Source organism: Eumetopias jubatus, unplaced genomic scaffold, assembly GCF_037043125.1.
Source record: "Eumetopias jubatus isolate StellerSeaLion01/CBP00866 unplaced genomic scaffold, mEumJub1_p1.0 scaffold_6, whole genome shotgun sequence".
Taxonomy (NCBI): domain Eukaryota; kingdom Metazoa; phylum Chordata; class Mammalia; order Carnivora; family Otariidae; genus Eumetopias; species Eumetopias jubatus.
Genome location: NW_028274812.1, coordinates 49,458,128 through 49,471,108, shown reverse-complemented (window position 1 = coordinate 49,471,108; position 12,981 = coordinate 49,458,128). Strand labels below are relative to the sequence as shown.

Below are 12,981 nucleotides of genomic sequence, written 5' to 3'. Positions count from 1 at the left end.
GGTTCGCACTGCAAGGTATAATAGAGTTATACGCCCAATAATAACCACCCACTGGCTCTGCATTCACACAGGCCTCCTTTATGCTGAATTCTGTGCTGCAATAGGGGCTTCGGGGCTTATCTCTTATAGATGGAATTTCAGGGTGTCTCCTGGCGTTGATCATGACATACCAAAATTCCAAGGGAACAATACAGAACGAGGCAATTATTCATGCACCGCAAACACTGACTCATCTCCAGGCGTTCAGACTCTCTTCCGTCTCCCAGTAACGTGCATTTAGCACCTCACCTGTGACCAGGGAATTGACAGAATCACAGATGACAGAATCACTCTGCTGCTCCTGGGACTCATGACATATCAGCAGGAAGAGAGGTTACCTTTAGGGCACTCTCAGTTTGTCAAATTGTGTCACTCTTCCTCAAGGGGGAAACACAGCCTGTGTGGCCTTGAAGCTTGAAAGGCATCGTGGAATAACTCTACTGTGGAAGAAGAGTCCAGCCACAATTTTAAGCCTGGGATCCCGAATGTGGGCTCTGGCTCTTGCTGTCATGCTAGACGGTTCCACAATCCTAGGATCCCACAGTATGAGGCTCACTAGACATTTCTTTTGCCTTCTGCTGGTGTCTCTATTACACATTCCTTTGGGCCGACATTTGGCTTTACAGAGCTGTCGTGCAGTAGGACATGTTGCAATTCACTGTGTAAACAGAAAACATCACTCCATGTACCAGTCACCTCTGAGGCCAGTTTTAGTGAAGACATCTCTGATCTCTAGACTCCCTAGTTTCCTTTAGAGTAATCATGCCACTTCAACGAATGGAGGACATGATTTCAAAATAAACACAAATGCATAAAGTCTACACTGCACGAAAGGGTCCTTTTAGCTGTAGTATACAGCATGGATTACTGGTCTGGTCTGCAAGAGACTTGTGCTCATGCAGCTGTTGGTGGTATGGGATCTCTCCAACTCATCAGTTCTCATGGAGCCATAAATGTAGGTATTCCACTCCACTTAGGTAAACACTATATCTTTAGCTTCTTCTAAAACACAACGCACAAACTAAGAAACTCCTGGGTGTGAAAAGAAGGTTAAATTGCATATTCCTCAAAGTATGTCTGACCACCCCCTCTCCTCTTTTTTAAAAACAGAATTTATTTCTTTATGTATATTTTTCTTTATGCAGGGGATTTGGGCTTGAATATGGACATTTTCCCCCTACCATTCAGCCTCAGAATGCTGTTTTCCCCAAGTTTCTCATGATAAAAAGACTCAGATTCAGAGCCAGCTGCTGGCAGCTGAATTTCATTAAGACTTTGATGGGAAACTTAAGTTGGAATTACAAACATCTGTGGCTAAGCTTCCCTTTAGTAAACCATTTCCCAGAATTTAACTTTACCACATTAGGAGCAAAAAAGAAAACAGTTGAAAAAAGAATGCTTCTCTCTGGCAAATACTGGAGTAGATATTTAAATATCCTTCTCTGTGGTCACTACATCTCAATGAACCAGCAGATTTACTGGTTCCAGAAAACAAGTAAGTGTTTGGAAATGCCAACTTCTGGAACTCAGTAATGTACTGGTGGTCTGATTTTAATGATTTCTAATCTATCAGATGTCTCAAAATTATGTCTGGCCATCATTATATTTATATGGTTACTTTGAGCAAGGAAAAACCCAAAAGGAGAAGAGTGTTTTTTGGCATTACATATTTCAAAAAAAACCATGACAAGTCAGATTCGAGAATTTAATTGTGAAAGAAAAAAAAAGTCCTTGTCATATCAATGATGTTGGGGTTTTTGTTTAGCTTTTTGGGGCTTTAGAAAAACTCATTCATTTCTCTTTACTGCTCAGATCATCCTATCGTTGATGAAAGGCTATGTTTAAAGAATCGTTGGGGATACAATAATTACAAAAGTTCAACGACAGTCTCCTCCAATGTTGGATAACCAGCACATTTGTAAGGAAAAGTTGGAAGTAATCAAATTTAGATAAAGAAGTAAAAATTTAGATAAAAATAAACTGATAAAACAAATCTTAACTTGCAGATAGATAAAAACAGTGGAAGAAAAGTGGAGAGGAGGTAGAAGAGACAGGGAACTGAAGGCAGACTTTGTGAGGCAGCTTATATCTATTACTTCACAACAGTCTTGCAAGGCAAATACATTTCTATTCATTCGACAATCAAACAAACTGAGTTTCTGAAGGATGGACTAATTTGTTCAAAGTCAAACAGCTAGAAAGTAATGGAGCTGAATTCATAGCACATCTGTCTGGCTAGATGCCCACATTGCACCTTTGACGAAAGGTGAATTTCAAGTGTTGTTAAGCAGAGACTGCAAATAAACAACCCTTGGCCTGAATGGGGCCATCAGATGTACATCCCACAGGGTAGTAAAAAAAAATTGAGTCAGCAATTTTACCTAAGAATCCAGAATCTGTTTTCTCTTGAAAACAAACAAACAAAAAACCAAAAAACAGAAGACCTGGCAACACAGAGGTGGCTGTCTCTCTGGATGAGACAACCCTTCTCCTGTCACTTTGGCCTTAACCACTCCCAGGGTGTATTCCTTTCACTGCCCAGTAATGTTTTGTTTGGCCTTTATAAGAATCCAAGTTTTAATTTTATTCCCAAACCATACGATTAGCATTTCCACTTCTGGGTATATACCCCAAAGAATGGAAAGCAGAAACTCAAAACAAGTATATGTATACCAATGGATACAGCAACATTATTCACAGAAGCTAGCAGGTAGAAGCAACCCAGATGTCCATCAACAGATAAATGGGTAAGCAAAGTGTGATATATACATACAATAGAATATTATTCAGCCTTAAAAAGTAATGAAATTTGAACACATACTACAACACAGATGAACCTTAAAGACATTATGGTAAGTGAAATAAGCCAGGCACAAAAGAACAAATATTGTAGGTTCCACCTACATGAAATATCTATTATCGTAATATTCATAGAAACGGAAAGTGGAATGATGGTTGCCAGCCTCTGGGGAAGGGGGTAATGGGGAATTATTGTTTAATGGGTATTGAGTTTCAGTTTGGGAAGATGAAAAAGTTTTGGAGATGGATGGTGGTGAAGGTTGCATAACAATGTGAATGTACCTAATGCCACTTAAAAATGGTTAAAAGGAAAATTTTATGTTACGTATACTTTACCACAATAAAAAAAGAAGTTATGGTTAAATCCAAGAACTCTGGAACTACAGCAAATGGAATTCTTTATTTTCCAGTAATTTTATAAAAATTCTGTGAGATAGACCATATATTCCTGTAGGTGGTGCTGTTCTGGATTCTTTCCCTATTAATCTAAATCAGGAGCTTCTAATGTAGACTACAGCATCATGAAGAGGAAACACACTAGAATACACGTATAAAAGGAAAATGGGATGCAAGAAAACTCTAGAGTTAAAAAAAAATCTATCAGGGAGACCCAGTGATTTGCTAGAAAAAGAGAATGGAATTTGGAAACTTTGGGCAAGGTACTTAACCATCTCAAAACCTTCATTTGGTCATCTATAAAATGGGTATAAATTTCACTATTGAGCATTACAAAAGATGATACATGTAGTTACATGGGACATAGTAGAAGGAAGTGTTATTTTTTGTCTTTCCTATACGAGTAGTTTAAAAAGTAGCTATCTGACGGGTCCAGAAAAGTAAGTTATCTCAATTCTTTGGTAATCCTAAAATGTTATGCAATTTACACTACTCATCAAGCAAGCATTGCATAAATAGTCTTTGAGTGGCATTTTATATATCTTTATTTTAAGAAATTCCCGCAACTTTGACTGAAATTATATCAACAGATAGTTTTAGTTACCCAACCACTTTTTCCTAGATAGTCTTGCACAACTGAATTACTTTTATAAACTCCTTCCGAGCTGTGCCACTTTTTTGTGCCAAATGCTCTGTGCCTCAGTTTCCATGTTTACAAAATAAGACAGTAACTATATGAGTCCCACTGAGTTGTTAGGAGGGTTTTTAAAAAAACATAACTCGCAGAGAATGCTTAGACTAGTGTATGGCACGTGGTAAATACTCAGTGAGTGTGTGCCACAAGCCATGCTATTATTATTATTACTATTGCCACTACTATATTTAGTCCTTCTAAAATAATGTTTCCCAGGAAACTTCTTTGGTATTTTGTGAGTAGGTGATTGTGTCCTACTGATCTGGCTCAAGAGTAATCTTTTTCCACATTACCCCCATGGTCCGTAGCTTCTAGCCACTCTCACAGAATATTAATTCATTCTGCTTTATAGAGTGGCTGTGTACTTTTTTCATTCTAAGATTGCCTCCTCCCTGAGGGTAGGCATGTGACTCTGCCTTCCTTCTGTCCCTCCTGGTGCCTACTTATTGCTCTGTACAGGGTATGGCTCCAAACCTGCTTGTTGGATGATATTGAGTGAAGGAAATAACGACTGCACATGGGGCTTCACATTACCTAAATGCACTGTTGAGCAGCAGTATAGAATGATGACCCAGGCCAGTGACTTAATGTGATTCAACGGGGCCATTTTCTTTTTTTTTTTTAAAGATTTTATTTATTGATTCATGAGAGACAGAGGGAGGGAGAGAGAGAGAGAGAGAAGCAGAGGGAGAAGCAGGCTCCCAAGGAGCAGGGAGCCCGATGCGGGACTCGATCCCAGGACCCTGGGATCATGACCTGAGCCGAAGGCAGATGCTTAACCATCTGAGCCACCCAGGCGCCCAATGGGACCATTTTCAAAGTAAGGGCCCAAGATAAGGAAAAGGAATGAAGATAGTGAAAGAGATCTAAGCTGCCTTTTAATAAACATACTGCAATCCTTCAGTGGCAAGGCACCCGCTATATTGGAGCACAGGATCATGTATCAGCAATAAAAAAAAGTCTAGAGGAAAAGTTACTCAGAATCAATCCAGTTCATAGTGCCTTTTTAAAAGCCAGCAAATAAGTGTGTCCAGGGTGGGGTACCTTTGCACATGTGGTTCATGGGCCATTGATTTTCTCTGAGGGCAGCTAACAACAACAACAGCAAAGCCCAGTCAGGTTACCAGGAGGTAAATTCCCGTTTTCCTCTCTGAGAGAAGTTTGCTCAATATTGTCACTTATTTCTCTTAATTTCTCAATTATCTCCCAAAAGGCAGTCACAGCACCGTCGGCCCCCCACCTCCCATTCTGCCCCTCTAGCGGAGCCCCCCAACTCTGCTGAGTCTCTGTGCAGGGCTTCTTCCCAGCCACACAGTGGCAAACTCTAACCTAGTGTTCTTGACCTTATATAATGCCTGCTTCTTTTTGACAGACAAGACTGTCCTTCCTGCCAAGGACATTCTGATACCCTCTCCTTGGAGACTGTCCCTGTCTCCATTCCTGTACCCCCTCCAGTTCTTTCGCATATCCATATTGGTTAAGAGGACTTTTGCCTAATTTTACTTGCTAGAGTGTGTGTGATAAAAATCAAGGCTTTCTTTTCTTAAATGTAAAATATTAGAAGAGTGAATATACTTTTTTGAAAGTACCCAGTCTCTACTTTGCCCACCCCCACCTACTGAGAATCATTGCTTTCACCATAAACTCAGCAATAATGGACTCAGGAAATTGCTTGTAAAAAAACAGAAGGGAAAATCCTACCCCTTAGCGCAGAGTTACTGGTGGGTGCTACCTTTTCAAACTCTTTGCATCCTGGGGGACGTTGGGGCTTGTTTGAGAAGGAAAGGAAGGACCCTTCTTGGTCAGCCAGTGCTCCTCATCCTTTTATTCAGTGTGCATTTAATGTCTTTGATCCCCTAACTCACACTGAGCAGTGCAGTGTGTGGGAGACTGGGGTCTGTGTTCAGAGCTGAGGACCCAGGGGTAGGGAGGGTACAAACCTTGCTGTCGAGGAGCTTGGGAGAGCCTTTGGAGGGCCATCAGCCAAGCACCTCCTACTGCTCCATGCTTGCCTTAGTATTTTCCTTCCTTCACTTTGAAGGAAACTTGAGGAAAAACCATTCATATAAATCCAAGTCAAATAAAATGAACGTATTTTTAAAATGTCGCTCCAGCCACATCTCGAACCTCCCACGAATAATGTGTCATATGAGTCCATGGTCTCGTTCTCTCTGTCTATAGATGTAAATACAATCTCCTGAACCAATTCAGTAGAGTGTCTCTACAAAGTTATTACATTTCCAGAATGTATTTGGTTTATGGTCTCCTTACTGGCTATAAAGAGCATGGGAATCTAAATGCTGGGGCCCTGGGATCGCCATGGGACCGCAGGCTAACTAGAGGTATTATGTGAAACTATGCGGTGGGAACATAATTACTCCAATCCCACCCTTTCTACATCATATACTTTGACCCTTCTGGAATGACTAATAGCTTCTTTCTGTTTTCCTAAACCAAAAGCCTCAACTGGCATTCTGAACCTATTAGACTCTGACAGTATTACAAATTTAACTCACTATACGATATTCTTCCTGGTTGGAAAGATACAGACAAACAGAGATATAGCAATATTAAGTAAAATAGCACCATAAAAATAACATTCTGAGAAATATTCCCAAATAAGGGTTTCTTTTAATCCAATCATCTGCATATTTTATACTGATAGTAAGATTCAGAATGTATAAAGCATTTATGCTATTATACCAAGTACTGTGTTAAGCATTCTTTCTGTGTATTTTATCTAATTTCATCATGGTAACTGTAGGAAGTATGAAGTAGGCATCAATACTTTCTCTAAGCCTCAGTTCCTTTCTCTGTAATTTGGGCATCTGTGATTTGCCTCAGGTAAGGAGCAGGAAAGTTGAAATTTGAACTTGGGACCATCAGAGTGCAAAGCCTGCCATTTAAAATACTCTGCTGTGCTGCCTTCCAATTATTTCACTGAGCATATGTGTATATAAGAAATCACTTAGGGTCTCAGCAATAAATTTAAGGTTCCCTGAAAATCAAATAATTATTTTCTTACTTTTTGTGGGATGAGCGTTACAAAAAGTTATGTGTGCCCATATCTCCAAAATCAGCAGATAAAAATACAGAATGCCTAGGTAAATTTGAATTTCAGATAAATAATAAATAATTTTTTTACTATAAATACTCCCATGCAATATTTGAGACATAAGCAAAAAATCTATTTGTTGCTATCTGAAATTCAAACTTAATTAGATGTCTTGTATTTTATCTTAATAAAAGGGCAACCCTACCCTTAGGCATTTCACTCTGAGATTTTCTGTGCTTAGAGCAACAGGTGGAAATAATGCTTCCTCGGGGAGGGGGGTTAATTCCTAGCCTGTGGAGAAGCAATGCCTTCCCATTGGTGTCTCTCCTGGCCTGGCTTCTCTCCACGCCTGGGGAGTACGAAGCTGAGCAGAAGCCTGCCGCCCTCTTTCACACAGAGGTTACTTTTTGCACCACAGTGGGAGGTTGGTATGCTCTGGTCCTACCCACCCTCCCTCTTTTTTTGGGGGGTGTGGGTGGGGCTCACTCCTGGAGAAGGACCATCTTCATGCACCTTATTTTGGTAGTGATAATTAAGAACTACCATTCTACTAACAATTAGCAGGATTAATAGCAATAATCCAGACTTCAGTTCTGTTAGAAGTGGTGTCAATCCACATAACTGCTTTGGTTCTATAGTTGCTAGAACCATAGCTACAGCGTGTGTGTGTGTGTGTGTGTGTGTGTGTGTGTGTGTGTGTGTGTGTGTGATGTTAGGTCCATTGCTCCTTCCTTTCCCATGAACTTAGGTGACTTCATTTTCCTCCTACTTAGCATCTCCCACGTACTGGACATGCCGTTGTGCGTCTTGGCTCAGGGGACTCTTAAATCACTTATTCTGGATTCATCCTCCTTTACCCAATTACTACATTTTGGTTGTGCTTTCAACATAAAAGCTATTGTAAGGTATTCAAACAGCAGCTCTTTGCATAACCATATCATCAATAGCATATCCTGATCATTTTAACTTTTGGGATGGGGCTTGATTTTCATCACAATTTCTTGCTTCGGGAATATGATGGCTCCCGTCTATTTCAAGTATCTGCTCTGCAGCTTCCCAACAGATTCTGTAGTGTCCCATCACCCTCAGCCACTGGCTCACTCTCCCCTGTTGCAGAGAACCTTCTGTTTGATTTATGACAAAAGGATTGGTCCCGCAGTATTGTTTCCATTGTCCCAACATCACAGATGAGCAGGAAGCCAGGGACAGGGCACACGCATTAGGAGCCGTGGCTTGGCAAAAATGACTCTCCTGGGACATGCAAGTGGCAGAAAGTCACAGAAGGGCCACTGCAGCCCCAGGTGAGAGTCTAAGCAGCCTCACTCGGAGTACACAGGACACATGCACTTCTGCTAGTTTGAACAGTGACATGTTCCAAAGCCTCAACCCTCAACTCACGACGTCGCAGTCCAACTTAACAAAGTTAAAACTCTTCAATCCAAGTTTCTGAACGGACCTGGTGTAGGTGAAACTCTCAAGGCGGATGGGGGAGGGAAAGAGGAGGGGAGGGAGGGGGACGCGAGCTTGGCGCCCGCACCCCGCGGGGCGCAGGTGCCGCGGCAGGGTGACAATGGCAGGGACACTGTACCTTGGCAGCAGGCGGCAGCCTTCCGGGAGCCACGCGGGGCTCGCTCGTCTCGGGCGCGTCTTGTCTGCCGACCGCTGAGCTCCCTTCAATGTCAAAAGGAAAAGCGTTGTGGTTCCCGGTCGCCACGGCGGCGCACGCAGCGCCCCAGAGGAGCCACAGCGGCAGGACTGAGCACCGGGCTGAGCTCACGGCCATCTCTCCGCTGACATCCAGCAGGGCTCTGACTGGGGCTCGGCGGCGGTTTGTCCTCGTCGGTAGCCCCCCCGCCGTGGGGCGGCGGTGCCTCGCTTGCTCTACCTTCTCGGCCTCCGCCGAGTCCAATGTGGGAAGTCAAGGCTGCCCAAGGAGCAACTTAGTCAAAAAGGGAGAGGGAGCGAGTGAGCGGGAGTCCCCCTTCCCCCCTTCTCTCTCCTCTTTCCTTCTTCCCCCTCTGTTTGCCTCTCGCACTTTTCTCTCCCGCTTTCTCTCTCCCCAGAGGCTCTGGCTGAAGGGCGTATAGATGGATGAAGCTTAAGGCTGAGCATCAAAAGGCAGACGGGGTTGGGGCGAGCGCCGCCGGCCACCTCCTGGCCGGGGCGGGTGGGGACTGAGGGCTGCGCTGTCTTGCCTTCCTCCTCACATCCATTCGCACCACTCCCTTTCTACCTTCCACTTCCAGGCCCTCCCACTCCAACTGGCATTTCACACACGGAGCTCTGGGCCTTTCCCTGGCCTGCCCTCCCCGACCCGTCTCAGTTTGGAGCCCCTCCAAGGGACCCCGTGAATATTCAGCTTTTGTGATTGCTTCCTCACATCTCTTATTTATTTAGTCAAGGTGCCCGGTGTCTTATCTGTATCTATGTAGATCTCTTATGTGGCCCCCTAGTTTGCAGGGAAGTGAGTGGGAAAGGGATTCCAGGGGCGGGAGCCAGAGGTAGGCAATTTCACTTGATGGCAGAGGGGGAGGGCACCCACTTTTTTGAGCAAGGTTTCTTCTCATTTTCTAAAGATGGAATGCTTCACTCTTTGAGCTATCTTCATTGAGATTGGCTGGCCGCTGTCTTCCTCTTGACAGTCCTCACCCAGGGGGCTTGGGAGAAGAATATCTTTCACTGCAGCGCTGGAAAATGACTTCATTACGCAAATGCATGAACTTTTATTTACAAAGAACATCTTGTTTTCATCCCAAAGAGGTGCTTTGTAAGGGCTCCGAAACAAGGCTTGCAGTGTATGAGCCTGTCAAATATACTACCCACAGCCCTGGCCTCTTCCTCTAGGCCTGTAATCTCATGCCTACTACATCTGTGTGAGTCATGTAACCTTTCTTAGACTTTGGGTGAAGTTGGCTACAGTTGTGCGGGGGTGCCCCTGTGGATAGGTCAGTGGTCACTGCAGCCGATAGGTACCTTTGCTTACCTTGGCTTCATAATGGAGCTTTAAACATTCCCACACGACCTGAACATGGCTTGAAAAGGGTTAGATGAAGCAACCTTAAAATAACACCCAAGTATGTCTCTAGATGTTCACAATTATCCATAGTCATGCAATAAAGCATTTTCATAAAACTTAATCATTAGCTCTATTTTATAGGACAGAAGTTACTTTATCTAAGAAAAAAACCCACTCATTTATTTTGCACCTACTATATGTCAGATACTTTGTATACGTTATTTTGTAACATTCCTGGAAAAGAGGACTATTATTTCCTTTTTACAAAAAAAAAGGGGGTCCTGGGAGACTAAGACATTTGCCCAACATCACACAGCTGGTAGAAAGCTAAGCTAAGGTTTGTCCTGGGGCATCACTGATTCCAAAACAGTCTTTCACATCTACACCGCACTGAAACTCATGAAATAAAGGACACAAATCTGGAATAGGAGAGATGACATTCCTATTTTTTGAGTACTTTCTATGTGCCAAAAAGTTTGTGTAAATTATCTCATTTAATTTCATCATTGGTATAATCCCATGAGACAGGTATCGTTACATACATTTGGTAGTGGGGAAATGGTGAAAGTACTACTATCTGATGGTAAGGTCACTGATTTTTTTTTTTAAAGATTTTTATTTAATTTATTTGAGAGAGAGAGAGAGAGAGAACACAAGCAGGGAAGAGGGGCAGAGGTAGAGGGAGAAGTAGATCCCCCCGCTGAGCAGGGAGCCCGACATGGGGCTCTATCCCAGGACCCTGGGATCATGACCTGGACCAAAGGCAGACACTTACTGAGCCACCCAGGCGCCCCAAGGTCATTGATTTTGGACAATAAAATGATATGAGGCAAAGGTGTCAAAGCTGGTAGAAACAAAAATTTCTCATACAACCCCAAGTATTTGTAATGTTTTCATTTTAAGATATAAAGATAACATTGTAATAAACCAGTAAGCTAAACTATGATCATTTGCCACATAAACTCGATAACCCACTAAATTAAGTGAAAGTACTTAAAAATATGTTTGGTTGGTTCTTGAAGAGACTGGTGTTGGGAGGCAAGATGGCTAGGGGTCTAAGAGGAAAAATTGATGTTCAATTATCCTGTTCCATTCTCCCTTGAAAAAACTTCAAGTAATAATAAAATAATAATAATAATAGCAATAATATATGCATCCTATTCTGACCTCAGAGATAGACCTCTTCAGTACACAAAAATTGTTCACGTTTGTTTTCTGAAGGATTATGTCCTGTTCTTCACTCACTGTCAATCAATCACACACTTTGTATTTGACTTGAGCCTCTTCTCTCTACCTACAAGACCATGTTCAGGTTTTGGGAAAGGCCTGAATGGTGGGGGTGGGAGTGTATTTGTCCAAGACCCATAAACTTTTGATTGTTGATTAAATATGTGCTTCCAATTCCTCCTCCTCATCTTCTTTTTGCAGATAAACTATTATTTTTGAGGCCAAAAGCATAACACATAAGAGCATGGGTTTTGTATGAAATAAAATAAGGTTCAAATCATAGGTCGGTTTACAGTTCTGGGAGCTTGGCACACACATAGTCTCTCTGGATGCCAGTTTCCTCACCTGTAAAGTAAAAGGGGTCAATGATACCTCTTGCACTGAATTATTATGAATAGTAAATGAAATAATGTAAGTAAAGCATTAACAGCCTGGCATATAGTCAGTGCTCAATATAGACTATTTAACTAGACTGTATTTCAAAGTCTTAAAAAAGAACAGAATAACTATTTTTAAAGAGGAAAAATAATCATGTTTATTTATCCTGTAGCTTGGGTAACCTCACATTGGCTGAGAATAGCCGTTCACATTTCTGGGCTGCTATGTGGGCCTTCCCCATATTAAGCATGAATGAGGCGGTCATGGATGATAGAGTGATAGGGCAGGGCAGGAAAGAAGAGAGCGTGGTTGACTGTTGCATAGAAAGTTAGGAGGCAGTAGAACAAAGAATCATCTCCTCCCAGAGGGCCATCCCCAGACCCTTAAAAGCCAGAGTGTGGGAGGATTTTACTCCTGCTACAATGGAAGACTGAGAACAGAACGAGCGTCTTCAGTGTGGCTGCTTTCTTATCACGACCCTCCCTCGTGCTCATCTCTTGAGACTGGGGCTGGGCATTGGCCAAATACTTTCACGTTCATTATCTCCCTTGGGACTTGCACATGCCCCGTGATCAAAGGAGTGCTGCTCCATAACCCCTGATGCACAGAAGAGAGCGCCGCCATTAGGGAGGTGAACAGGTTAAATGGCAAGGACATGAAGCCAGTTAATGCAGGATGAGGACCCCACACCTTCCCACTTCCAGACCCATGCTTTCCCAACTACACTCAACTATTTTTAGTTCTGGCAGCAACAGATCTGGTGGCTTGGAGTCTTTATCAAAAGAACGTTCTGGAATTCCCTTCTGAGTCCCCCAGTGGGTGCACTTATCAGCAGATAAATATCAGGGCTGCCCACTCCCTTCAGCACTTGTCGGGCCTGTCCACAGCATCCAAAGATTCAGCAAGGGTGTTGTTAATGCATCCCATATGCCCCTCTGTAAATAGAAAGTCACGTCAGATGCTATTTTGGATTTTTAGGTGCTAATCTAGGACATAATTAGACAGGATTGTTGTGGGACTGTGTACTAGTGACAACAATTTTGTGATGAGGTTGGTCAGAGAAGCAAGGGTGAACCATCACCTGCCATGAGGTGGTCAAGTGGCAGGAAGGAAAGGTGGAGAGGGGTGTCTCTTTTCTGCTGACACCCCTCTCCTCTCAGGCTGCGCTTCTCCTCTGTGGACGACTCTGGTGGGAGTCCAGCCATGTGAGGAGGAACAACAGCAAGAGAGCTGGGGCGGGGGGGGGGGCGCCTCCTAAAAGCCATTCTTCCTCTCATCTGTTTTCTCAGACGTTTGTTCAGGATGTGGACAGCCTGTGCTATCTACACTTCCTCTCTGGGCTCTGACACTTGTCACAGCCTCATTTGGCTTTTAACA

General features: G+C 43.0%; 1 protein-coding gene across 1 annotated transcript in view; it reads right to left on the bottom strand.

The window, feature by feature from the left end:
• LAMA4 (laminin subunit alpha 4) overlaps nucleotides 1–8,805 on the bottom strand; it is a 146,581-nt gene extending 137,776 nt beyond the window's left edge. Inside the window, exon 1 of the mRNA XM_028104167.2 lies at nucleotides 8,572–8,805. Coding sequence (XP_027959968.2) covers nucleotides 8,572–8,766 — 195 coding nt within the window. The 5' untranslated portion in view covers nucleotides 8,767–8,805. The remainder of the gene's footprint in view (nucleotides 1–8,571) is intronic.
• Nucleotides 8,806–12,981: the final 4,176 nt, after the last annotated feature.